The sequence below is a fragment of the Amblyomma americanum genome, chromosome 7 (genome assembly GCF_052857255.1).
Source record: "Amblyomma americanum isolate KBUSLIRL-KWMA chromosome 7, ASM5285725v1, whole genome shotgun sequence".
In the NCBI taxonomy this organism is placed as follows: Eukaryota; Metazoa; Arthropoda; class Arachnida; order Ixodida; family Ixodidae; genus Amblyomma; species Amblyomma americanum.
Window position 1 is genome coordinate 66,210,397 of NC_135503.1, and position 25,431 is coordinate 66,235,827.

Sequence of the window (25,431 nt, forward strand, 5' to 3'; positions counted from 1 at the left end):
GTTGCATGACTGCATGCCTGTTCCAAGAGTGCTATGAGGAGGAGTATTGGTTGCGCCTGTTGCTTCAGCAATCGCTTCGGTTGAAACTGGTAGTCTTGAAAGTGGCGAGCCTGGCGAGCGTTGTAAATCTTCATTTAAAAAGATATTGCTATCTTTCTTGTCTCAGGGAGGGCTCCGTAGCGTCGTCTGGGCTGACTGTTTGCAGGCACTCCTCACTGTCTCCGTGCCGGTGATCATCATAGTAAAAGTGGCATTTGACGGCACTGCTGGCCGCGTGCATGTACAGCCGCTGTCTGAAATCGACCCGCGCAAGTATTTTTTCAAGTGAGTTCCGCAGTGCGTAAATATTGCATACTAATCGAGCTTCCGTAGAGTTAATTTTTTGGCTTTTAATTGGTTATGCTACGAAAAAACTGTAGAACCTTATACCCAACAATTAACAGCTGGTGTTGCAAGCAATTATAGATCCTAAACATTGCTAAGCGTAGATATCAAATGCCGTGAAACGATTGGCAGGAGAAGTGCGAAATAGTTTTGCCTAACCAGCTGTTAGAGTGTGTTCCATGCTATGACGCTCACTCCGGGTTTGTTTTGTGCCATAACAAAAACCAAGAAGTTAAAATTCACAATAAATATTTAAAGTTTACGGAGTTTATGAGTTTAAGACGAAACAGTTGAAGATCGAAGAAAAGGGAAGTGCAGTCCTCAATAAGCACCAACAGCGCTAACGTAATATTATCGCGTGTAAATTTTTAGAGCAAGCAATGATCTCAAATCGCACTGCTGCCAAAAACTTCTAGCAAAAAACGCGCCAGTGATATTGCGCCGCAAGACCCTTCTGTAAGAATCGTACAAATTAGACCGATATGTAGTAGCGTTAAGAGTTTTGTCTTCTTTTTGAAATCCCAGTTACCTGAAAGTCATCACCCAAGAAAGAATGCAGATGTGCCTTTGTTATGCCACACCTTTCGCCGCAAGCTGACTAGAGGATAATAGCACCTTGCATAGAACACTTGAATAACACTCTCTCCAGCTAAGACCTTGCTTATTTGTCAGATGTTTCAAGGTGGGTTCTATGATAGCTACTGGCAGAAAATGTTGCCTTTTGGAGCAATAAGTGCTAGGCATAAATATGCTAGGAGCAATCCTCCGAGACTACAGGGAAGGCCCTATAATTGTTATACTCTGCATAGGGAACTGAACCACGCAGGTAAAGTTGAACCGAAATAGAGGTTGAAGATAAGAGAGTAGGTAAAGACCATTTAAGCGTGGGTCTATCCCACGCATTTTTAGGTCCGTGATGCGACAACACAGCATACGTCTCGACGCGGCTGCCTCTTGTGCGCTCAGAGCCGGAGCGTGCACATCCTCTACTGCCGAAAATCTGACACCGAAGTATTCGATCACGCCAGAAATTACAGTCGATGAAAACTTAAATAATAGCCAACTGGATTCGCTCGGAATTTTTGTGATGGTACTGTGCCCCCTAAGACTATCGCTTGGACATTTCGTGAACAATGGCCATGTCCTGTGAGGCTCCAAAATAGGCGTTCATAGTAATACTGCAATGAGACATTATCCGCATCACCGTGCTGAAGGTTGTCTGAAGGTAATTCGCGAAAATATGTTACCGCAAATCGCTCCGCTAAGGTTCGAGCTTACAAAAACTCGTGAGTGGCCGCTTCAAAGTTGTCCAGTGCTTTCATTTCTGACAAGTTTTATATGTTCACCGATGATATCTTGAGAACTACAGCCCAGAGCTGCAGTTCAATACCATGTCGTAAGCGTGAAAACTTCAGCTTTGGGAACTAAATGTAGCAAGTTAATTTGTGTGCTGCGGCAGAAGCGCCGCAATTATGGTATATTGTTTCGTGCGTATGTGCAGCCCGCTGCTGCGGCTAGCGTTGGCGTCGCCGAGTGCTCCTACATTTGCATTTACAGCGGTTTACTCGCGCGAAACAATAGATTTTGCGAAAGCCCCTTCGGGCTAAGCTGTCAGTAAGCCGCCCATGGAATACTGGTGTCCTGTTGGCGCCTAAAATCGCATTGGGAATTATGTCCTTTAGTTGCAAGGTGGAAGATGCACAGCAAAACATAGGAACATGGGACACAGGAACATACTGCGCGAGGGTTGTGAATTTTTATTGCCGCTGCCTTGGCAGCAAAATACCTAGGACGTGAACACGGGCGTCCGATTCATTTGAAACCAACTGAAGCACGACTGTCATCCCTAACATCATATTTATTTTTATAAGCTTAATATTCCCCAGCTGTGGTTCAACCTGTTTCCTTTGTTTTTCAGCACCGCCGTTGACCTTACAACGGATGAAAACCTTTGGTCAATCCTTATTGCTTCTGCACCAATATTTATAAATCGCATCTGCTTGGATCAGGGGACAGCTCAGAGGTACCTCGCATCTAGGACTATTCAGGAAGCGAAGTTGTGAGTATGTACCTAGAGTGCAGGACCGGAAATTAGAGATCGGCCTGCGAAAAGTAGTTTGCTGCATTCATTACAGGACTGTCATCGTTGGAACACTGATGAGCTGTTTCTTCTATACCATCGTGACCGGCGCTGCACTAGCTCTCATTCTTAGGTATCGCGGCTGCGACCCATATCTTGCTGGATCCATAAAAAGATTCGATCAGGTGGAGTAATCTTCGCAGTTGCTCGTCTACACTCGTTCTATACGCGGTTTTGTTCCCAAGGAAAATATGATGAACTTTCGGTTTTGTAACAGACGGAGGAGCGTAGACTTTCGAGGAAAACCTGCAGTGAAGCAGACGCTATTCATGACTCTTCTCTGCAACCTCATTACTGGCGCATTATTAACCAAACCACGAGTCGGACGTGTCAAATGACGTTAAAAAACAGCCATGAATGCAGCCAGTGAGGCTATTCGTTTCAAAGGATAGCCCCACGGTTGTCAAGCTTCAATAAGACTTGCGAAAAGCGGCCTTCTTCACTGTGGAACGCTAGAAGTCAAGCATAGTGAACAGAATACACAGTGTTTCACTTAAGGCTTTACACAATCTTTAAAAATAGGCTTCTTGAGTTAGAAGAGCGCTTTTTTCGGCATAACATTGTCAGTGGGGCAGAACATCAGAATACCGCTGAGCCAAGCTAACTAGCAGGCTGGTTAACTTAGGATGAACAGTTGCCTTTTTAATTGTTACTGTTAGGCCCCTTAATTATTGAGAGGCATATAGCCCACCGTAAGCAATATGCATATCTCATTTTAGAACTTCGAAAACGCGTTTACCGTCGACGCTGTGGCCCATCAAATTCTCGCTGCAAAATACAGGAGCTTTCGAGAAGATAGCAGGCAAAACAACCCCTCCAGTCAATGTAACTCGTCGGAATAGCTTAAATTTGTGGGGCCACAGCGCCGAGGGTAACCTGTATTTCCAACATTCTGAAAACTGATATTGATATTACTTACAGTGGGCTACACGCCTCTCAAGGATTAAGGAGCCTAACTATAATAGTTATAAAGTTAGCTAATCAAGATTAGTTAACCGGTCCGTTAGTTAGGGTGCCTTAGCTGTGCTCTGATGTACTGCACCACTGAAAAAAGTGCTCTTCTAACTAAAAGCCATAGCTTTAACAATTGTGTAAAGTGTTAGATGAAACACCCCAAATATGTAGAAATGCTTATTATTTGTCCGTCGGAGCACATTTGATTGCCTTTTTTTTGCATTTATAAGCACTGTCAAATTTATGAAGGAGAGAGAGAGAGAGAAAAAAAACTTTATTTGGGTGCTTTCAAGGGCTTGGCGTCTCGAGGCCTCCGTCGTCTTCACTGCGCTGGCGACTTGAGGCCTCTTCTTAAGCAAGGTTGGGCCCCTATTCCAGGGCTCCACTGAGCCTAGCTACCTCACTTGCGTGCTGCACTAAAGCCCTTTGGGCCGTGAGCTCGCAGCTGGTGAGCCGACTCTCCCATTGCTCCGCACTCGGGTTATTGTGTTGGTGGAATGTTTGGTTGCGTTTACATTCCCATGTGATATGGTAGAGTGTGCGTGTGGCCCCGCACCAGGGGCAGGTATCTCTGTACTGCGTCGCGTACATTTTGTTTAGGATGTATAAATATGGGAAGGAGTTTGTTTGCAGTCGGCGCCAAAACGTTGCTTCCTCTTTCGTCAGGGCTTTATGCGGTGGGGGGTATTTAGCTCTCGTCCCCCTGTGTAGGTTTAGGATGTCTGTATATCCTCCCTCACAAGCGTGTGTGCGATACTCCGGGGCATGCGACTTTCCGGCTCGGAACGTGGTTTCTCGAGCTAGGCTGTCTGCCCTTTCGTTGCCCTCTATGCCTGCATGGGCCGGAATCCAGATTAACTTGTGTGTAATGACTCTCCTGGCGAGCTAGACCCCGCCGTGGATTTTTACGGCGGTTCTGGCCCCGCCGCGGTGGCTCAGTCGTTAGGGCGCTCGACTACTGATCCGGAGTTCCCGGATTCGAACCCGACCGCGGCGGCTGCGTTTTTATGGAGGAAAAACGCTAAGGCGCCCGTGTGCTGTGCGATGTCAGTGCACGTTAAAGATCCCCAGGTGGTCTAAATTTTTCCGGAGCCCTCCACTACGGCACCTCTCTCTTCCTTTCTTCTTTCACTCCCTCCTTTACCCTTCCCTTACGGCGCGGTTCAGGTGTCCAACGATATATGAGAGAGATACTGCGCCATTTCCTTTCCTCCCAAAACCAATTATTATATTATTATTACGGCGGTTCTGCTTATCCTGCCCCTTGCGTAATTCCTGCATGCCTCCTTTGAGTCTGTTAGGATGTTTAGAGGTCTGCCTGTTCTGTAACCTTCTGCTGCCGCCAGCGGCACGGGAATTTCCTCGGCCTCTGCGGTACTGGCGATTTTCGCCGTCGCGCATGTGATTAGGTTTCCTGTGCAATCTACCATCACCGCTGTGGCCGCGCGGTCCTCTCCTCGCGAGTATGTGGCGGCATCGCTATATACCGTATTGCTCAGTCGCACTAGTGTGTTTTCCACATGTTCCGCCCTCGCCTGTCTCCTGCGCTCGTGGAGGTTAGGGTCCATGTTCTTGGGTAGCGGCCTAACGTTTATTGTTTTTCTTAGGTTGTCGGGTACGTCTGCGTATCTGTCGGCGTATCCGCTCGTATCCCTTCCCAACCTAGTCAGGAGCGCTCTCCCTGCCGCAGTGCTTCTGAGTCTGATCTTTTGCGTTTCGAGCAAGGCTTCCGCCAGTTCGCTGAAGGTGTTGCTGATGCCCAGTTGGAGCAACTTCTCGTTCGACGTGTTTTTTGGCAGGTGAAGGGCCGTCTTGTAGGCTTTCCTGAGTATCGTATCCGCCTGTTCCCTCTCTCCTTTGGTCATCGGGTGGTATGGTAGTGAGTAGATGACTCGGCTGACGACCTGGCTGCCGACGAGTTTGAGTGTATCTTCTTCTTTCATGCCGTATCGTTTTTGGGAAACCCTGTTGATCATCCGGCCCACTTGCTCCGTCGCTTTGCTCAGCAGGCTGATGGTGTGGCTGCACTTGCTGCTGCCTTGTAGCCACATGCCCAGGATTCTGATCATGTTCTTTTCGGGAATGTTTTGACCTTCGAGTTTAACTTCCAGTGTTGCTTGTGTGGGGTGTCTTCCGACTCTCAGGAGTTCGGATTTCTCCGTAGAACAAATTAGTCCCCTTTCTCTGGTGTATTTTTCGATGCAGCTCGCCGCCTCTTGGAGCCTCTCTTGCTTTTCTCCTAGCGATCCTCGGGTGACCCATACCGTGACGTCGTCCACGTACATCGCGTGTTGGATGCCCTGGATCTCACCGAGTCTTTTTGCCAGGCCGATCGTCGCCACGTTAAACAGCACGGGGGATATTACGGAGCCTTGGGGTGTGCCTTTGCGCGGGGTGGTGAAGGTGTCGCTTCTCAGCTCCCCCAGCCCTACCGTAGCCATTCTATTGGTTAGGAAGTCCTTGACGTAGTCGTGTACTTTCCTTCCACAGTTGGTGTTGTTGAGGCCTTCCCTTATGGCCGCGTGGCTGACGTTGTCGAAGGCGCCTTTGATGTCGAGCGCCATCACAACGTTTTCGCCCGCCTTAGGCATTGTGTCGAGTACCTCTTCTTTTAATTGTAGGAGGACGTCCTGCGTCGAGAGGTTCGCCCTCAAGCCGTACATGCTGTCGGGGTACCATCTTCCGTTCCCCAGGCGTTGCTGGATTCTTTTGGTGACTACTCTCTCGTACAGTTTTCCCAGGCACGACGTGAGCGAAATTGGTCTGAGGTTCTCGATTTGTAGTTTCTTGCCCGGCTTGGGTATCATGACCACAACGGCGTGTTTCCATTCCGCCGGGACCTTCCCCTCTTGCCAAAGCGTGTTGAGGTACGATGTCAGCTTATCGATTGCCTCGTCGCTTAAATTTCTTATGAGCGAGTTTCGAATCTTGTCCGCTCCCGCCGCCGTGTTCTTCGCGGCCGCTCTCACAGCCTCGGTAACTTCCTCTCTCGTGATGGCTTTGTACATGTGCGGATTTTCCTCGCCGAGGTATTCCCCTTCGTAGCCTTCGATTTGATCTTTCCCGTGGCACTTTTCTCGGACTTCTTTCAGGAGCTGCTCGTCAGAGCCCTCGTACTGGTGGACCAGTCTTTGGATCCCTTTGCCGCTCTCCGATTTGTTCTTGCTGGGGTCCATTAGGGCCTTGAGGATGCGCCACGTTTTGGCCGTGCTGAGGGTACCGTTTAACGAGTTGCTCAACTGTTGCCACCCTTGTCTGGCCAGCTGCGTCGCGTATTCCTCCGTTTGTTTAGTGATGTCCGCTATTTTCTTTTGGAGTTTCTTGTTTAGCTTTTGTCGCTTCCATTTATGAAGGAAAAAATTGTCTGTGGTTTAGCTTTGGTTAACCCTAGTTGAATTGCGAAAGCTTCGTTTCCTCGGCACGTCGTCTACGCAGCGTCTCATTCCGACACTTTCGAGAACTCAAAGCAGTCACTTCCGCAGTTCAAGAGTCATTCCGGGACGTGGCACAGCTTCTTCTAGCTGCATCTTCGTTACGACGCTTCTTGAGTCGCGCGGCGCGTTCTTCTGGCGTCTCTTGAGCGCGTTGTCTCTTCCTTGCTCCGTTCTTTCGTTGTTGCGTCTCTTTCGCGCTCTCAATAACGACTGCAATACATTGAGGCGAACCGAATATATATATAAATATATATATATATATATATATATATATATATATATATATATATATATATATATATATATATATATATATATATATATATATATATATATATATATATATATATATATATATATATATATATATATATATATACCCCATGAGGCGACACCTCCTCTCCCTATACCTCAGCGTAGCACATCTGGTGGAGCGAGCGGCGACGGCGTCGATGGCGGCGCCATTTGTTGGAGTGTGGCTGCGGCGTTTCTAGGCAACACCGCAGCCGACATACAGCATACGGCATACGGCTGAAATGCGCGACGAGCCGGAATGGGTCGCTGGCTGGCGGAGTAAAGCTTTCGCTTTAAACGGTGCATGGTATAAACGATCACATTGTCACGAATATCCCGTGGCTCGCAAACGAGGGCAGAAGAACAACTGCAGCCTGCCGCGGGGGCGGAAGCAAAGTGGTGAAACACTTCTGCTTCCTCCACTTCGCAGATATGTGTAATTGCTCCCTCCTCTGCAGCATAGCCTCGATGCAGCCTGCGTCCGGCTAACCGAAGAACTGAAAGAAAGGATGCGTGAGGGTGGACATGGGCATCACAGCACAGAACTGGGTGTCATGCAGCTTTAAGTACAGTCGGAAGGGTGGTTGAGGTAGGGCTTCATGCGAAATACATGTACAACGTCTGTACGGGGTGATATGTGCGATGATCGGGCTCGGGGTTCTGAGAAAATTTCGTAAATCACGTCGCTAATGCGGTGCAGAACACGGTATGGACCGCAGTATCGGCGCAGTAACTTTTGAGACAGTCCGCGACGACGAACTGGTGTCCAAGCACACAGATGGTCGCCTGGCTTGGAACAAATTGCCGTCTTAAATTTTAGTTGCCAACGTATACGTTCTGCTGAGGCTGTATTCGCTTTCCGATCATCTGACGTGCTTCTTCACCGCGTCGAACAAAACGGCGACGTCGAGGTCAGGCTCACTGTCACGCTGAGGGCCGATGGCAACATGGCATCCATTGATGTACTAACTGGACGACTGAAGACACGCTGGAAGGGAGTGAGCTGCGTTGTCTCGGGCAAGGCCGCATTGTAAGCGAATGTTACGCACTGACGAATTTGATCCCTTGTTTTATGCTCCACATAAACATACACGAGGAGCATGTCGGCCATGGTTCTCTTAAGACTTTCCGCCAAACCATTTTTTCTGTGGGCAGTATGCCGTCGAACGCCTATGACTGGTGTGTGTCAGATCTAGCACAGCCTGAGTTAAGCGGAACGTGAAAGCAGCTCCATGGTCGGTGAGGATAACCATGTGGGCGCCGTGACGCAGAACAATGTTGTGTACCGAAAACGCGGCTACTTCGACAGCAGTTACTTTTGCAAATGGCGTTGTCTGAGCGTACCTCGTCAAATAGCCCCGTCGCGACCGCAATTCAACGATTTCCAGTGGATGACTTCGGCAAAGGGCCGAGTACGTCCATTCTCACTTGTTGGAAAGCCTCCTCGGAGGCGCTATGGGGTGAAGAAATCAGGCAGGTTTCAAGTGTAGATATTTACGGCGTTCGCAGTCGCGACAGGTTTTAACATGGGTTCGCACTGATGGAAGTAAGCTGGGTCAAGAGTACCTCTGCCGAATCCTTGCTAAGGTACGACTGACTCCCAGGTGGCCGGCATATGGTTCGTAGTGGCAAGCGCTCAGGATATCATGTCGAAACTATGATGGGACGGCGGGAAGAAACGCCTCTTTGTTGTTCTCATAGTTGCGCTGGTGAAGGATGCCACTTCGCAGAGTGTAGGATCGCAGGCCACGAAGGAAATCACGCAGAACATGACCATCGCAGCCTTCCAGGTACGCGATGAGCGGCGCTACCTCCAGGGTTTCCCATTGAAGCTGCGCCATATCGGCTGTGCTAACAGCACCGATGAAAGGGAAACCTTTGGCGATTTTCGGGGAACCCATGTCCACGGGCGCGCTTGGTGCGCAATCCGCACTTTGATGCTTCCGCCCCCACTTGTACACGACCGTTACGTCGTACTTCTGTAAATGGAGGCACCATATCGCCAACCGCCCAGTCGGATCTTTAAGGCTAGTTAACCAGCATAGCAAGCAGTGATCACTGACAACGCAAAAGGTTGTTCCGTAAAAGCATGGGCAAACTTACTGATGTCCCAGAGTACCGCAAGACATTCTTTCGTAGTCGTTGAGTAGTGCCATTCCGATCGCGAAAGTAAGCAACAGCTCGCGTAAGCAATATCTCTTTCGGTGTCGTCTTGCCACTGTATCAAGACCGCCCCAAGACCGGCGGTGATGACATCGGTGTGTATATCGGTTGCAGTGGCTTCATCAAAATGGGCGATTATTGGTGCACTTTTTAGGTGGCAGCGGAGCTCTATGAAAGCATCTTCTTGGTCGCTTCCGCGCAAGAAGTTGTGTCGTCTCTAGTGAGCGGAGTTAAGGGGTCAGCTATTATAGAGAAGTCTTGAACAAAGCGTCGATATTAAGAGCAGAGGACCAAAAACCGTCGAAGGGCCTTTTTGTCGGTTGGTCGCGGGAAACCAGAGACGACAACAGTCTTGTCACGATCTCGCAGAACGCCGTGCGTGCTAACATGTCCTTGGAAGCGAAGCTCCTCAAAGCCGAAATGAAATTTCTCAGGCTTGATCTTAAGTTGCGCTCAGCGAATGCAGCAAGTAACTTGAGTTTTGTATTCCGTCCATGTCATCGATAAATGCAGCTCCGCTGATCCAGTCGCGGTTTTATTGGGTATATTCGATATTCCCCGGCTCTGTGCAACTTATTTGAATAAGCACTTTTGGCGACAAGCTCCCACAGTATTAGACACGAAATTGATGCTTAATGCAGTATGGTTGCAAAACTAGTCGTCTTCGAGAAAATCTTTAATGAGACATCCTTGCTCTCAGAAAGAAAAGTGAATGAGTTATCAGCAAATACAATTTCATATCTTATCAGCTTAGTGAGGTTCTTGCCTGATCTGTCTAAGCTGCTACTGACAGGGGAAGACGAAGGAGTTGTTCTGTATCAAAACGCTGCCTTCGTGACTATGAAATTTTTTTGTAATTTGTGCCACAGCCAGGGAGGTGCCGCTTCCTTTTTGTCACGGCGACGGACGTCAAGGTCGCTGGGCCTCCTTTAGGACCCGGTGAGTCGCCAGCGGGCACCCAGCGAAAGCACCTCTACCACATGAGTGACTCAAGCAGCCAGGACACTGGTTTCCTTGGTGCCAAGTGATAATTCCTCGACAGACGACGAGTTCATACCGCCCGTTAGCAAGAAAACCAAGCGCAGACTGCGAAGACGAGCTGAGTCATCCTCATCCGGCGCGTCAACGGTCATGAGAGCGCGAAGTGCACCGGCGCAAACCGTCTTGTTTGTGCTCCAGGAACCATCCGACAACCTAAACCTTCTGAACAGGCAAGCCACATCTATATATCTAGAAAGCCTCCTATCGGGAGGGATCAAAGACGTGAGAATAAACCCCTATAAAACGTGACTGCCATTGATGTCAAAGAGCGGAGCGCTCTAGAAAGTCTGGCCACCATCACTAAACTTGACAACATCAGCGTACGCCAGCATATCCTCAAAGGCAGTGACACTACGGCTGGCTTAATTTACAACGTCAACATCGCCATCTGGGACGCAGATTTGCTTGTATTAATGAAGCTGGTGACCGACAGAATTTGAATAATCGATGTCCAGCCGACAGGTCCAAATGCATCAAGCTCGCCTTCAAAGGTGACTGCATACCATCATACGTGAAGGTTCGACACTCAGTTCGACCCTGCGTGCCGAGGCCCGCTACAGTACAGGAAATGCATAAGGATCGGTCACGTGAGCAGCGTCTGCAACCACTCCATCGTGTGCTCGAGATTCTCCGAGCCACACAGCGGGGACATTTGCTAAGCGACTGCCTTGAAGTCCGCAAACTGACGTGGCCCTCACGACTCTTTCTCGAAAGACTGCCCCGTCTTAAGACTGAACAGGCGGTACTCAAACAAATGGAGCAAGTTCATTCAACGCACAGAGAGGCTGCAGGAAAGGTGCGTCGACGTCGTTCGCGTCGCCGAATGTATTCAAAGAAGGCAACTACCTTTGATGGGAAGGCCTCAAGCGCCACGGCAGCGTGTCCGCCTTCTCCAGCAACCGCGCTAAATCAAGGGAGCCCGGCGTCTGGTGGCACCGGCCCTGCTGCTTTTGATATTATTTGGCCTCCACTACCGAAGCCTTGCGCGTTTACGATGCCGACGCCAGTGTCCAACGTCTACTACGGCTCCAGACAAAATCCACGATCTGGACTGCGGCCAAGATGTACAAGTAATTGAAGTACTCACGCCCCTCATGCATCGCATGCATGCTGTGCTTTGCTGCCTGCGCCCTCCAACAGCACACAACGCATTGCAAGTACTGGATCGGCTACATCCAGTTCTTGTGGCTCAACTGAACTGCAGCCCTCCGGTCTGCAAGAGAGTTCAACAGCCAATAAACTCCCCATAAATGAGTGGGATTGCTGAAAGCCTTTTGGGATAGAGGGACCCGCTGTGTCGTGTTCTGGACCGCTGGGATCATCGCCAATTAACAGATGATTAGATCCCCGGACCGTGGCTGCAGCATTCGAATACTCTCAAGGTCTACTACGCCATTCGCGATAGCGACTGGCTTTAATGACAAACTTTGACTGTGCTCCTCACCTCTTCTCCATTTCTCTTTTCAAACCCCTCATTCCTCCTGGCCAGTGCAGGGTAGTCAACCGGGACACCATCCTGGTTAACATCCCTGCCTTCCTTCTTCCTCTTTATCCCCTTCTCTGTCTAAGCTGTTCCGTTTGCTTGTGGTCTCTTCACCATCAGTAAACCGTTACTTCAAAGAGAATTACGTTTTCAGAGCCTTAGCTGTTTTTAGCGTGGTCCTCAGTCCCAGCGCCATCGTCGTCGACGCCGTACGCAGCACAGACATAGGGATCGCGCGAGTAACCGCATGGCGTTTTTATGCACTGACGGTAGCGCTAGCGGCGCTGGTCCGCTCGGCGTACATGGCAGCACGCCAGGACGCTGTTGCGGGCTATTGCCGCAGCGCATCTGAAATAAGAAAGCCGGAGAGACTGCGTGGAAGGGCATGGTTCGCAATGTGACGCATGTTACGTTATATTAATTCGAGCATCACAGGGAAGCCTAGTATTTTCTGTGGATTTGTTTTCAATTTGATTATGTCACAAATGTGATTTGCCGAATTAAAGGAGGAGTCCCTCAGACAGGTATTCAGTGCGCATGTTTTCTGCAAACTGGGTATAGACTCACATTCTCTGATTGTTTTCCTTCGAAAGATAATATCATTGCCAGTCAATCAGATTTTGTTTTATATCCCAAATGCAAATCGTTTTGTGAAAAGATGCTACTGAGGATAATGTCTTATATTTCCTGAACAAAATGGGGTATGCCTCAATTATGTAACGCTTCTATTACGTAGTAGCAGATTTTGTTTCGTTTTTAAGACAAACAGTCCCGCCGCATTGGTTTTCCTGTTATTGCTCATGAGAGTAAGGAACCTCGTCGTTTCCATCTTCAAGTTTAGGTGATCTCAGTTTTCATTAGTTGGCCTACACCGCGTTGAAAACCTTCCCTGAAAAGCGCCAAAGTGTTATAACTTTGACGATCTATCTCTTTTTTCTACACCAGTTGCTTCCATTTCACATCATTCAAGACTTTCGCAACTTTCCCGGGCTGTCTGGACTATTTCTAGCTGGAGTCGTGAGTGCATCAATAAGGTACTGTATCAAAATCTGCAGTAGAAAAAAACTTAATCGACAATGACAAGATGCTTGATTGTATGCTGTGTGCCGAACTTGCTGTTTGAGGTGACCGGAATCGGCCGCAGCTCTTAACTTGAGCTTCGACATTAAACTAGCTCTTAGGCGTTCTCTCGCTGCCAAAGAGACGGTTCTGAAGGTTAGTCGCGAAAAACGTGCCTACTCTAGCTGTTTCCTGCAAGAGAGTCGCGCGCTCCAGAAGGCAATATGTAAAGTTCAGAGACTCTTAAAAAAAGAAATGCAACTTCTATTTAACTGCACTACGTACGAGTACAGCGTGTAATTTCGGTCACTGATACAAGTCACCAAAGGGCACAGGTAATATTTGTAACTATGCACACCTAGCAATTCAGTAAATTTTACAAACGTACGTAGCACTTTGGTACAAACACGGTAGAACTTTGGGGTTTTAAAACTCTATCCGGAAAGGTTTTTGCCTTTTTAGGGCAGTTGCGGTAACAATATTCAGGGAATTTAATTCAATCAAATTATATCTCAAATTATGTTCCGCGATGTTTTACCACCCTCATCTTTTTTTTTCGCTGCTTTCTCCCAGTACTGTGTCTTCGATCGTGAACTCCCAAGCAGCTGTTTGGTACTTCGATGTTGTGACGCCTTTCCTGAAAGTGCCTAGCAAGCGCGTCAGCTGCACAATCAAGGCACTAGGTAATGAACTGCGCGTATTCTTGCCTTTTTAATAAATAGCGTTTTCAGCAGAGAGTTTGACAATAATTTCTGTGAACAGCTTTTGCAGTTGGTGGCGTCATGACAGCACTGAGCGTGGCTGTCCCGTACCTGGGCTCTGCTCTGGCTGTAAGCAGCTCTGTGTCAATTCTATCGTCGCGCTGTGAATGTATCATTGAGATCAACGGTACGAAATGTTTGTCAAGAGACTACACGGCCATAAATGGCAGTATTTTAACAAAATTCTGAAAACCATACTCAAGAAATGGTGCTTAATCAAATCTAAAGCATCACACCAGTGAAGAGGTTTTTCTGTTGTAGCACTCGTACTGCATCAGTATAAAAAAGAAAAGAAAATATGTGACATAAAACTGGCACTCTTCCTGTGGAGTTAACTTTGTTGATTAATGACATTTCACGCGAGGTTGTCAGTGCTTGTTAGAAATCCCCAGGTAGTCTAAATTATCCGGAGCTCTCCACTACGCCGTCCTTCATAGCGCGAGTTGCTCTGGGACGTTAAACACAATAGAACCAAACCAAACTAAGACACTTGTTGAGGCAAATTTTGAAATTTTTTACGTGAAAACAAACATTTTTTTTTATTCAGCCTAGTGGGTGTCCTTAACGTAATTCACTGAGCTTGTGTCTCAACCTATAGTGATTATCAGGCCTACTCGCCGTTTCGCATGTATTGGCACCCCTTCGCCAACTCAGCTGCCTTAATTGCTTTTTTTTTCATTTCGCTTTCCCGTAAAAATTGTTAACAGGCCGCAAGAAAAATTAACTGTTGTGGTAGGTAAATGTTAACTTGACCCTAATAAGAATGCCCTCTCTTGTCGATCTCTCTATGGCAGATTTTCAACGCAGTAAACGCAGCTATTACTGGCCCGTTTGTTGGACTTCTGCTTCTCGGCCTCACGGTGCCGTTCGCCAACAGCAAGGTAGGCTGACGCTAATGCAGGCGCAGTGCAAATTACTCCGAATAATGTTAACAACACCCCATTCCCTCCCCCATCCCACCCCCCATTCCCCCCCTTTCACGGGTGCTGTCGGGTCCTAGAGAAATAATACATAAATAAATATCGCTATGAACAGTTCAAGGGAGGTGGGGGGGAGGGGGGAGAAAGTTTGCTTAGTGCGAGTACGAAAAGCAAAAATGGTAGAGCGTTATTAACGTTAATTTCTAAACGGTTGCTTCAAACCAGGGAAATTTACTGTGGACATTACCAACGAACTTTGTTGTGAGAATACACAGGTTTCATGAATAAATTTCTGAACCGTGAAAGTTGAAAGAGCAAGTGCCACGTTTTTGATTGCTGCACTAGAATTTCATTCGTCACAAGATAACTCGCAATGGCATAAAAAAAAGAATAACAGCGGCTATTACAATTTTTACAGAAGATGACATAACCAGGTTACTGCTATTTACTTTCCTGCGCCGAAGTAAACACTACTGAAGAACTGCTTGAATTTGGTCTTGTAGAGCTAGTGCGCCATAGTGTCACAACCGTGTAATTGTGCTCATTTTTCTACCGCCGTCAAAAAAAATTATTACCATTGAATATGACTTTTCGAAGCCGATCCGCTACCAAGTATCCAAATCAGGAACAAGGTACAAAAAAAAAACGCTTACGGGCATAGATTCTTCTATGAGCAACATAATCCTTGCAGCAACTCTTAAGAGGTGAGTTTCAAAGCAGCTTAGTAAACAATAGACATCTCTCGTGATTTATATTGGGGACTATAAGATTACATGAAATGGTGTAGGAATATCAGTAGAGAATGTCTATATGTGAAGGAACGAATAGTGTGAAGGAACGAATAGGATCACTTTGTCTTCTGTGCCTCAGATTGTCCGCGTTGGAAACTTTGTACAGCGTGACCTGTTTATTGGAGGCCTTTTGATGCTCCCGTTACGTGTGGGAGAGGGAAAGGGATTAATGGTGCGAACTTTCAGAGAAATAAAACTCACAGCTTTCTTCTGGCTGAGACCGAGTGAGAGGAAGATAAGTTTGGAGGGGAAGGGAAAGATGTGAAGCCTGGTCCGAGGAAAAATGGTGTCATCAAAACCAGACGCGAAGCTGCAAAAAGTCTAGACAGCGCAGCAATACAGCACAACTCTCGCTGAGTTCAACGAATTACGCGAAAACATTGCCAATTTTTTTTTTACTAAGCGAACTGTTCGCAACTATTGCAGGGTGCTGGCATTGTGACCCTTCTCATGGTGGCCTACCAGGTGGGACACATGGCGTACAGGTTCCACATTGGCGCACGAGCAGTCAGGATGCCTGTGAGCCTAGACTACTGTCCCGACAATGCCACAAGCAATGTGCTAGTGTCAAACATCACTCTTGGCGCCTCCTCGGAAAGGTGTGTGTGCCTTAATGTGCTGCTGGGACGCTACTTGTAGGCACTTTGACTAAGGTGTGCAATGTTATTCTTCAGGACAGAATTTTCAAAACCCACGAATAAAAGAGCATGGTGCTTGTTTAAGAAGAAATTAAGGTACTTCAGCTCCTGTCGTATTCCCGCAAATTTTGCTGATAGTATCCACCGTGTTTATTGTTAGTGTAAGCATGTACATACATGAGCTAACAGCGAAAAACCATGCTGGGGTGCGACACAGTCGACAGTTTGGACGAAGTCCGTGAAGATAATCGAAAGAAAGGAACTATTAGCAAGCTAACACTTATTTAACAAGACTTTTTTTCCGATGAGCGATATTGAGGTTATATTTAGATGTTGTCAGACTATATAAACGCACAAAGAATTTTATTTCATGCATTTTGGGGCGCAGGAAGTCCCTGCGAAAGCAGCGATTGCAACCTTCTTGTATATTTTGCTGCATAGTGAGAAATAATGCCGGGTGCGGAAACTTTTCACCATAGACGCTGACTAAGCAACAGGAACAATCTCTGATGATTAAAACAGCGACGTGGATTATCAGACTTTGTCCAAAACGATAAACAGTAGCAAGCCGCAGCGGTGGCTCAGTGGTTATGGCGCTCCGCTGCTTACCAGAAAGATGCGGGCTCGATACCCACCGCGGCGGTCGAATTTCGAGGGAGGGGTTTCTAGAGGCCCGTGTACTGTGCTATGTGAGTGCACGTTAAAGAACCCCAGGCAGTCGAAATTTCCGGAGCCCTTCACTACGGTGCCCCTCATAGGCTGACTCACTTCGAGACGTTAAACGCCAATAAACCAAGCCAAAAAGCTCCTTTCTACACTAGCTATTGAACGAACTTTCTAGAAGTGGCTAGTGGCTGTTCTCGCGAGCTTATTCTAAGGCGATACGCTGGCTTTTAATTTAAATGTTGTCAGAGTATCGAGGCAGTGATGTTACACATGAGTTCATCTTTCTATTGCCTGCTTATCAAAGCTGGTATTTAAAACAGCTTAAAATCACAAACGTACAAGCGTAATGAAAAATTTTATTTTTCGCCTGTAACAAGGTTTTGCTCAGTACATGAAAAGTTCCAGCAGCAAAAAATTTAGCCATATTGGTCATTGACCTTGCCATCAAGCAGCGTTCTTTTTGGGTAGAAAACATTTTTGTTACTTTATTGCCTGGTGTCTGTTCAACTGAGACACTGGATGAAATTACAGGTTGGAATTTATCGTTTACCTTCATCAGTGAAAATGACCTATCTGTCTTTTCATTTGTTTTCTCTATTTAGAATATTTTTTCAAAATTTTCCTCTCGCGTTATCACTCGCGAAAAGGCGGCTTCAATAATAAGAACACTTGCCCAGTTAGACGGGCACCGCTTCATTCAAGCAGGAACCTCGTGGCTGTGACGGCCACACCATACGCATCACTAAAGATCGTGCACATAACATGAACGGCTTTCCTATACAGAACACCACGAAAAAAGGCAGTTAGAGTTTCCCGCTTCAAAAAGGAACCAAACAGGAACTTTAGAAAACTCGTAAAGCGTCTCCTATTGCGCGGCAGGAATAATTTGCTTTCTGTCCACAGTAACGTTCTCTGTCAAAGAAGCATGGAAGCGCTATGTTCAGACATCCAAAAGTTCAAATAAGTGATTCTGTGAGGCATCTGCGAAACTCAGCGGTTCTTCTCCTCCAGCCGGACTAGTTGTAACAACAAAATTCAAGGAGCATGCCAAAGTTTAAGGTGGGCCTGTGGTAATTGTCATGCTGTTGAATGTATCAATAGCTGCTATTTCGCCTGTTTTCATGTAAAGGATTGCAGTAATAGCCTAGTATGTACCACTGTAGCAGCAATGTAAGAAAAACACTTGAGTTTGTAAGAATCTAACTCGAGCTTTTGTTATTTTTTTTAAGAAAACAACATCATTATCAGTATATGCCAGGATATGAGCCCTACTCACAGGGAGCACGAACTTGCGCAGGCACTCATTTTGAATGAAATGACCCGGTCCTGAAGTTGAAGACAGGAACTTCGGTCGTGCTGTATCGCCTAAGATAGGTAATTGTGATTCCAAACAGCTTGAAATTATTTCCGCATTCAGAAGACAGCGCCTGGATTCTTGCGTAAAGATTTTGAGTTGTGACACGTACAATCATGATCAACGCTTATGGACATTTAGCAAATGAAGTTATCTTTTGACAGCTAGTTGCGCCAGTGCCATAGAACTGTGTTGGGATGTCTAAAACTTGTCTGTTTTCACAAAACTCGAGAGCTTCGAAAACTTCCTCGCGAGCATGGTGATTCTTATGGGTGACTCCTCCTCGGAGCTGGAAAATGTGACCTATAACATGATTTCTCAACTCGCATTATTTCCGACAGTCAAAAAAATCAATTGGATGTACCAAACATTAGAAATTTTCCGCGGTTATTTTGAGTGCTCAGCACCACGCAGCATGTGGTGGCTGTCGTTAGAACTACAAACGCTTGCCAATATTTCCTGGGTTGATATTAATTAAAACTCCCCGGAATTAGCTTTCGCTGCTAGATTATCTAACATAGGCTTAATACCACCTCGTTAAATATACACGGCTCAATTTTTATTTTAGTGCAAAGAGGCGCTGCTGTGAGAGCGAGCTCCTTCGTAAGGGCTTCGTACCCCAGAAAGATGTTGTTAATTATAAACATTGTTTAAATTTGAGGGAAACTTGGACATCTTGGTATGAATCCGTCGTTGCAGCAGGACCAGGACATAACAATGAATAAGCGAGGACGATGAATCACTCGTTCTGTGTTATTCCTTGACTTTCTCTTTTCATTGCTCCACTCTGCTACAACCCCTATGTAAACTTCCTCTCTCGCCTGGTCACCATTTTAGTGGAAATGTGAAATCGGTTGCAGGATTGAAGCTGCGCAGACATTCGGGTTATTGTGGATATCAAAAACAATATTTCGGAAGCAAAACATTATATTCCTACTTCCTCGAAGCCTCCAAAAACTTGATGCTATTTTCTGATTACTGCAGAACGATTTCTGGAACTTTACATTTAAATTAGCTAGTAATTCTAAACCTCAATCGAAGGTTTCCGCCATTTACAAAGGAAGCGAAATTCGAAGCTCTGATGGATGATCCCTCCAGCACTGAATAGACGGTCGCAGCCCCAGTCTTCCATCCGTCTTCGTGAAGCAGTACGAGACATTTTTCGGGGCCTCAAATATCTCACGAGGGTTAGAGGATAAACATTTGTTCACTCTCAACAGATCTGGGGCACTAGTAATCTTCTACAAGGCGCACTGCATGACACGATGCAACACACTGCAGAATGGGTCCCACTTTCTATCAGGAACTTACCATGCATATCAGCAGCGCGAACATAATCAGGAAAAAAGTTGCAGGTAGGATATTCCCCTGGTGCAGATACTTCGACATCGTGTGTTTATAAGTGCGGGTTTTAGTTTCTTCAATAACGTTGGAACTTGAGCGCTCTGTCCTATCTCCATCTTTTTCCTGATTGTGTTTGCACTGCTGAAACATACGGATTGCAACCAAGAAGCACGACAGATGGTGTTATTATGGAACTTAACATTTCACTGTCGGCATATCATAAGGTAAAAAAGCAGTTTTGCCTTTGTAGCCTAAGACGACATACAATACTACACTCAGCCTAAGGCGGCTACAACGGAATTAACAGCACCACTACCTCCTTCCGACGAATGGTTAGTCCCTACGAAAGTTAACTGTTGCTTATGTTCCTTTGTTTTTGTCAGTGCGGGAGTAATTGTTGGGTTTTATAGCGACTACTGCTTTTGGCAGCGCAATTCCTTTTAGACACTATGCCTTATGCTACTTTTAGTCCTTTCAGGCTTCGAATACAGTGTTAGGCAAGCAAGTCTTATTTTTAGTGGAACATTTAAAACTTCTTGCCTAAGGGTCACCAGTGCGGACTATGCACATGCCCCGATGGGCGTGTTCCGTCTGGTCGAAGAATATAATTTTTGAACCTTGAGTGACGGCACTGGCGCCGACGTATTCAGAAGAGATTTGATTCAGCACCAACTTTTTTTTCTTTGTTGTTCGCTGTGAGAAAATTGCGCTTCTTAGGCATACGGCTCTTCGGTAAGCGTTTGGCGTAATGCGCTCTATTTTTTCAATAGGCGCGCTGAAGAGAGCCACCGGGTTGTGCTTCGCATAAAGTGGGGACGCTGCTTTGCAAAACTGGTGAAACTGGGGACATCTGAAAAGCGAAAAGGGCCAAAATCCGCGAGCACAACCCACTGCGAGGCGCCGGGCTCAAATATTGCTCTCGCAAGCGATGAGCCGAAAGTATCGGCCAGTTAGCGTGCACGGATCTGTGCAGATTATTGAAAACCAGGCCTGCAACACGAATGTAGGAATAGTGCAGCATTGCATGCGAACGATAGCATCGGCCACAGGCACGCGCTTTGAAAATTTGGGCGACAAGTACTGAGAACACAATCAAGGGAGGTATATCTGTGGCTTGCATTTCTAAACGCGTTACCTTTGCGCACATATGTTTTCGTCTCACTGCTCATTATGTAGATTAGTGACTGCTTGATAGAATATGCTCTTTGCCGAAATGCGGTATCTACGCAATTTTTACGGCATAGATAGAGCCTTATACATTTCTCTATCCCAACAACGGATGATTGTACTGTTCTAATGGCGAAGTGTTCAAATATTTTTGAACTCTGCACTGCGGTGGCTCTTTCTCTCCCTCATTTCACCGCCCTCTCTTTTCTTCTCTCGCTGTATGGCTCATGTGCCCTCACCGAAGGAAGCGCCTCTAAGGCTTTCGTTCTTTCCTAACCAGTTGTTCCTGGTGTAATTAATTGCAGGTCACAGAACAGCGTTCCGCTTCTCAGTCTTTCTCCATTCTGGAGCAGTTTCTTCAGTGGCATTGTTACCTATGCTGGAGGTCTTGCGCTGAGCCTTCTTATAGGTACGTAAATTTCTCATCCTCTAGGTATATACCCCATGTATTAAAGACGATTACGATATGCTTTTCTCGTTATTGCATCATGTGTAAAATTAGACTCGCCCCAGCCTTATACACGAATATTACCAACGTCGCCTTTTAAAAGTACTGCTGATTTCGATGCTTGAAGCGAATCTAGTTCGATCAGCGTGAAGCTCGCTCTCAGCTGACAAGAATGCAAACTAAACTGGCTGTTTGGGCTTGCTGGTAAGTGAGCATGATTAACCAAGAATACAAAGCACACAGTCAACGAGAAACGATCAAATTTTTATACTAACACTTTAAAAATAGCAGTTGTTTGGCTCTGGTTAAACCTGAAGTGGCGCGGTAGCTACATCAGGTCAAGTGGAACTAGCTCAGTCGAAATGCAAAGTCAGTATTTCGCCGCTCTGTTTCGCTGGGCGTTGCTTCTTCATCTTTGTCCTACTTGACATGGCACATGGGCAGAGCTGTTGCAGCTGTTGCGCGGCGCGCCGCCGGCAGCAGCAGCTGCTGGGCACCACGTGACCAACCCACGTGACCAACCACGTGACCAACGGCCGAACCACGTGATCAACCCACGTGACCATACACTTGACCAACGGCGCCGCCACGGAGCTCAAGTGTTGCCACGCTGAAGGGTCGAATAGGTAGCGTAGTGTAGCTATGGCTATAGCAACACAAACACACAGGCATTTTCTGCGTGGTACTGGAATTTAGTCCTGAATTAATCTTTGCGTGGAACCAAGCGTTCTTTGTAAGAAGGAAACGAGAGAGGGTTTACTGAATGGAAAGGCAGAAAGGTTGCCGGAAAAATTATATCTGGTCTGCTACTCTGCACTGGGGAACGAGAAGACGAGAAAAAAGAGGGGCACGATGGGGGATGATGATGATGGGAGGAGCAGATGACAAAAGATAAAAAAGTCAAGGCACACTTTCAACATCACAAACGCGAATCTAGGCACGTATGGCTTAAAAAGCGTGAGAGCGCTCGCGTCGCCTGTAGAGGTTTCGAACTATCTGGCCATGCGCCGAGAATCAAATCCTCCGAGAGGGGCCTGGTGTCAAAAGACTTGAAAGCAGATGCTAACATGAAGGAGTTACATTCATGCACACAGGCAACACTTAAAACAGCAGTGCTTGAAGAACTGCACAGTAATACAAACTCAGAAATATGTGGGAGTGAGTCGTCCGCCATCCATATCAAATGCTAGACCGTGTTGATCGCTGGAGATCAATGATGACCAGGACATATTTGAGCGACGATTTTGCAATTTGTTCTCAATATATACTACCAACAGCGCTTTCAACACAGTGTTCAAACCTAACAGGTCGTTCTGAAACGTACTCGTGTGTGAGTGGGCTGAAGCCATTTGCACAGTACCACGGCGCGAGTAGCCGCTGGTACAAGGGTGTCTTCCAAGGACTGCACCAGGAGTCGCAAATCCCCGTGACTGCGCTGACAGATGCACCTCTACTATAGCGGCTACTGAAAATGAGGTTGCTAATTTGAGAAACTGTACCTGAAATTCTGCCTTTTATATAGGTCGTGACAGTTGTCACAGGATGACGTGCAGATACTTGCGTGTGCTTTCCAACGTAATTTGGCGGTCTTCCCTCTTCTTCGCTTCTGGAAGCCACGTTCATTATCAACTTTAATTAATTTTTGTTCTAAAACTAACCACATTTTGGGTGTTTTGAAATTGCAAAGCTTCTCGGAACACTGCAGCGGTCACATATAGGGCGGAGGTGTACACAGTAAATATCGTCTACGCCTTTCAGAATGACTTTCATCGGCGTAACCTATGATGCCCATATATTCTGTACGGTTTCCTCAGCGTTCCAATGCGTTTCAGGCTTTTGCATATGCTTGACCGTATAGCATCTCTATACCGGGTGTTTCAGAGAAGACTTTCAGTAACTTTCACAAATAGGCTTTTTGAGTTAAAAATATGGCTTTTGCGGCCTAATGTTACCAGTGTTGGCGGACACCAGAGAAACGAGGAATCGTGTTAAGCACGAACTGGTTAACTAATTTCTGATAATTAACTTTCTAACTATCACAGCTAGGCAACTGTTCCCAGTTAGGGATTTGTAGCCGGTCGTTAGTAATAGCCATATCATTTTTTTCGAAATTCGAAAGCGCGATAATTCTCGTCGATGTGGCTCGACAAAATCTGGCTATAGTGTGCCAAAATGCATGCGCTTTTCGAAGTCATGCAGGGAAAGCAGCCTTTCCAGTGCACGTAATTAGTCAAAAAAGGCAAATTTTGTCGAGCCCCACCGCCAAGGGTAATCGCGTTTTCTAAATTCTAAAAACCGATATGGGTATTACTAACCACCGGGTAAAAATGTCTATTTGCAACTAGGCGCCTGACTCTATTTATTAAAAAGTTAAATATTAAAAATTAGTTCGTCAGCTTACTAACACGATTCATGGTTTTTCTGGTGTCCACCAACACTGGTAATAGTGTGCGAAAAAAGCCATATTTTAACCCTAAAGGAACATATTTTTGAGAATTGCTTCAATTCTTCCTTGAACTACTCTGTCGACAACATGCTTCGTATGAGCCAAAAAAAAAAAACTGTGTTTTGCTCGAATGTCGTCGTAATGACCCAATACAGCTCGAGAATCGTTGTTTTGAGGTCATTAGGTAACCACAAGGATGTGTCAGGATTACATTTGAAGCCCTAATAGATGAATACTTAGAAAAACGAGAAGAAATCACATCGAGGCAAAGAAACAAAAATACCGTGTCTTTGTGTGGCGTGAGTGGCTTGGCAAGGGCCGATGGCTCTGAGCCCTTAGAAGTGCTGCTTTGAGGAGCCACTACGTGATACCAGGTTTCGTGTACAATGCTGCAAGAATTTTACACTGCTCTAACATTTGCAGATGTTTCTACATGATTGCCCTTATGGATGAAAATGAGAAGAAACGACTTTGTTTCACTCATTTACACACATTAGGAAGGTTGTTTCAAGGAAGACGGAAACCAGCGGTGTGTTGATTGTGTGAAAGGCTGCAACAGCAACGTAAAATATGACCGCGAGATCGAATCCTCCTTACTGTGGGCGCCAGCACGCGCCGTCTCTTAGCCAGCTGTGTTTACCTGTGCGCGTTAGGCCCACATTCCTGTGGACTGCTTTTTGTTTCAGGGTTTCTGCGTGCTACTATTTACTTGTGAGCTTCTCAAAAGAATAAATGTGAACACTCTATCACTCTATGCTACAGTAAAGGCAAAAGTTGTCCATATCTACTGCACCATGCCAGATAATGACTTCCCCCGCGATCGTCGACACTTCAGGTTCTTAGCCGCACGGCGTCTCAAACGCACGAGCGTTGATGCTAGGTGTGATGTAAAAATAAAACGAACATGTAGCGGCCGTCCCTACAGTGGAATGCAAACGCCCAGCGATTGCATATTGACGTGTGTTATGTTAGGGATCCTACAGGTTTATTGACACACGGATCGCCTTGAGCACTGCTATCAAGCGGATATGCAGTTTGAATGGGCCATATTTTTTTTGCGCTTCTTTATGCATGATCGAGTATTTGAGTGTTTTCTTTTCGCGTTGTTAATTGGTTTCGCTGTTTATATTGGTAAGCCGTTTATATATTCTTTTTTCTGTTGAGCTTGAAGACTCGCGCGCTCGTCGCATTTCTGCAGGGAGGATATTTTTTCTTGTAGAACTGCGAAAACGTACCAGGATTCATATCGTACTAGGCAATGAAATGTTGGCACATGAATGTCGGCACTTAAATGTCATCAATTTTAAAGTAGATTATTTTACGTTATTGTCAGCCTAGTAACGTTGCTATTGGCCTAAGTGCTAGTGCTCTCTCCTACGCGAGCCTATTGCCTCTAGCAAGTCAAAATTTAGTGAGGAATATAAACATCTTCGATGCGTAGCTTTGTGAAGCGATGTGTAATATAACTAAAATCATACCTGATTAACTATTTCGCTTTCCTACTTGCATGGCGGCGTTAGCTTGTAGAGGCGTAATAGACCTTGATAGCCACATGAATGCGAGGACAACCGTTTCTTTTTCTGAAGAGTTCAAGAATGCGGAACGTTTTTATTTCCAGTACATTTTTTTTGCAAATATCCTTAAAACTATGTTCTGCATAAGGCAGAAGTCACTGTCCGATAATTATAGTGCTAACGAAATCTGCGTTCCCTTATTCTAACCTCTCTTATACGCAGTCATTTGCAGTGTCATCGCAGCGTCTAATTCATAGCTTGCCCCTCAACGTAACACAAAATAAATTTCAGAAGCTCGTAATTTATTTGAATGTGTGTTATTCCTGTCACGCGGTAAAATTCAGTCTCATTTTGAAGGAGGGGCACTCGCGTTGAGAATCATTCGCGCAGCGTCGCACGACTAATTTTCATGACTTTGGCTGCAAAACCA

General features: G+C 46.2%; 1 protein-coding gene across 1 annotated transcript in view; it reads left to right on the forward strand.

The window, feature by feature from the left end:
* Positions 1-25,431, forward strand: part of LOC144097751 (sodium-coupled monocarboxylate transporter 1-like) — a 40,645-nt gene that overhangs the window by 13,243 nt on the left and 1,971 nt on the right. The window contains exons 5-13 of the mRNA XM_077630388.1: positions 167-324; positions 2,303-2,443; positions 2,520-2,649; positions 12,839-12,927; positions 13,526-13,635; positions 13,715-13,782; positions 14,508-14,594; positions 15,851-16,023; positions 20,899-21,002. Of these exons, the coding sequence (XP_077486514.1) occupies positions 167-324; positions 2,303-2,443; positions 2,520-2,649; positions 12,839-12,927; positions 13,526-13,635; positions 13,715-13,782; positions 14,508-14,594; positions 15,851-16,023; positions 20,899-21,002 (1,060 nt within the window). The remainder of the gene's footprint in view (positions 1-166; positions 325-2,302; positions 2,444-2,519; positions 2,650-12,838; positions 12,928-13,525; positions 13,636-13,714; positions 13,783-14,507; positions 14,595-15,850; positions 16,024-20,898; positions 21,003-25,431) is intronic.